This window comes from Theobroma cacao, chromosome 1 (genome assembly GCF_053813885.1).
Source record: "Theobroma cacao isolate CCN51 chromosome 1, ASM5381388v1, whole genome shotgun sequence".
NCBI classification, from domain to species: Eukaryota; Viridiplantae; Streptophyta; class Magnoliopsida; order Malvales; family Malvaceae; genus Theobroma; species Theobroma cacao.
In genome coordinates, this window is record NC_142639.1 from 4804848 (window position 1) to 4807516 (window position 2669).

At 39.5% G+C, this 2669-nt stretch overlaps 1 protein-coding gene across 1 annotated transcript; it reads left to right on the plus strand.

The window, feature by feature from the left end:
- The first annotated feature begins 514 nt into the window (after positions 1–514).
- Positions 515–1431, plus strand: LOC18611490 (uncharacterized). The gene has a single exon (XM_018125648.2). The coding sequence runs from the start codon at positions 706–708 to the stop codon at positions 1138–1140; it is 435 nt and encodes a 144-aa protein (XP_017981137.1). The 5' UTR covers positions 515–705; the 3' UTR covers positions 1141–1431.
- The last annotated feature ends 1238 nt before the right edge of the window (positions 1432–2669 follow it).

Consider the following 2669-nt stretch of genomic DNA (forward strand, 5'->3'; position numbering starts at 1 on the left):
TTGAATGTAGACTTTTGTGTAAACAAGCATACCGAAGAAATATTCAAAGGGGGGGGGGGTATTAAAGTAATATCACCGACCATTTTAGAGAAAGTTGTTGAAAAGTTTAACGCGGAGGACAGTCTGTGAAGGGAAGGTGACCAAATTTTTTTTGTTTCCTAACAATTGGGCAAATTCGTAATTATGGACTGGATAGGGACATTTTACTGACCTTAAGCTACCGACACACGTCCAACCTTAGTGGCATTACAGTAAATCCACAATCTAAAACAGGGCAAAATTTCACCTCATAGTCCAAAATTTACAATGGTTATTAAGTTACTTAAAAGCCCCCGCAGAGTAGACAGGTGTCAAAATCTTAGCCCTTATTGGTTAGGTACTGTATTTGTACCTGAACCTGGAAGAAACTACAAAGAAAAAGAAAGAAAATGAAGCATCCAACACATTGCTTAGCTAGCCATCATGTTATATGTGCTTGCATGTACATGTATATAAATGTGTTTCACTTTGCATACTTTTGTATAAACAATTCAAAAGAATCTATTTGCATTATTGATTGATTAAGTCCCCTCCTTTATCTCCCCTGTCCTCTCCCACTTTCTCCCCCCTTTTTATATTCCCTTCTCTCTTTTCAGTTCCCTCACTCCCAAACTCTCTTGTCAAAGTTTGAGTTTTTCTCTCCTTAGTTCCTCTGTCTTTGCCAAGATGAGTTCTACGATGTTTAAGGTTTTGATGATCTTAGGTCTTTTGGCCACCTCTTGCATGGCTCAAGCACCAGGTGCTGCACCAACATCCCCACCAACATCTTCACCAACGCCAGCTGCTACGCCAGCAGCCCCAACACCTTCCCCATCGGCGACACCAACCCCATCTCCAACTCCTTCCCCAACCCCATCTCCAGCTCCTTCAACAGCTCCAACACCATCCCCCACCACTTCCCCATCTCCTTCTCCAAGAACTTCTTCACCTTCTCCTTCACCAGTCTCTTCCCCTCCTGCTCCTACCCCATCAGGTGGGTCTACACCAGCCTCCGAGCCTTCAGCTGAAGTAGTCCCTCCTCCCTCTGCCGCCTCCACCAACGGTGTTTTCATTGGTGCAACCGCCCTTGCCGCCACTTTCTTCGCCGCCCTTTTGGCTTAAGAAAGTGAGTCTCCGCCTTTTAGGCTGTACGCGGGCTTTTGGATCATGATTCTTGAGGATCTTGTTTTGTTGCTCTCTTTGTTCTTTTGAGTAGTGTTTCTTTTCTTTTCTTTTTTTTATTATTTAAATTTATTTGTTATGTATGGGTTGTTGATGATTCTATTATTTTGGGTTTGGACGGTTGATTATTTCGGTGGATGTGGCACGTGTATCATTTGATGAGATCGGACGGTTGTAGAGATTGGGCTGGTGTACATGAAATAAAAACAGTTTGTTATTCTTTTTACGAAATCCAATTTGTCATGTTTCCATATGTTGATTTATTTCTTCCTTTTCTTTCCAACATAATTTTGCAAGTGATAATGTTAACGGGGTGAGGTGATTTTCAAGAATTGAATCTAAATTGACACTTGGGGTGAAATGAGAAGATGACTTTGTTCACGTGTACGATAGCCATTGGAGGCATCCTTAAAGCAGAAGAAGATCATTTTTAAACCAAAATCTGTTTGTCTTTTTCTCAAAAGAAAAGTTTGACGTTTTAGTGCTAATAGCGAAACATTGCTCAATGTTAAGGCAAAAGCTGTGCTGATTTCACAGGAGAATGGGAATGGGATTTTTCTTCGTATGAAAGGGAATGTCTTTTTCTAAAATTACAGGCATTGAATTTGGCTGTAATTGAGATGAAAAGGAGTGAAGAATACAAACGATGGAGGAGTGATTTTCGTTTTTAATGTTTTTTGTGGCCATGTGAATGTGTGATGGCCATGGCTTTTGTTTTAATCTTTCAATGTTGACTTCAATACAAAAAAATTGGGAAAAGACACAGCCACCGCCAAGTAACAACGACACAGAAGCTGTAAAGCTATGCTGCGATTGCCTTATTGGTATTTTGGGTTTTTTAAGAGTAAGAGATTGCAGGGGCTACCAGGGACTGGGTAACAGCCTGGTGTTGCGACCATTTTCTCAAGGAAGGCAATGTTTACTTTTTATGTTATGGATATAATTAATATGGCTTTTCATCAACACTAAAAATGGAATATTAGTTTGGCTTTTCAGCAAAGCTAAAAAGAATAATTAGTTAAAATTTTCTGAGGCAGTAAGACTAGGACACGCCCTGCCTTTTTCTAATTCCTTTCCAACGTAAGTTCTTTGAATTTGCAGCTGCCAATAAAGTGAGGTCTGATGAGTGGGTGATGTTTTGTCTCTATATATCTACTTCGCTTTTTTTTTTTTTTTTTTTATTATATTTGATTTATTCTTCCGAATTCCCATTGGACTTTGATCTGTCCTTTTTCTCCATACTTCCAATGGAATAAGGAAAACTCAATGATTAAATCATAGAATGGAAGGGAAACTTTCAACTTAGGTATATCTCTTCAACAAGTTTGTATTGGTTCAAATCCAATCAAACCCCAAACTTTCCTCTGAATAATTACACGCGCATCGCATACAAAAGAGAGAGAAAAAAAAGAAACCCAAAGGAAAAACCAAACAGCTTTAAATACTCCTCTCCTTGGGTGGACTTGGAC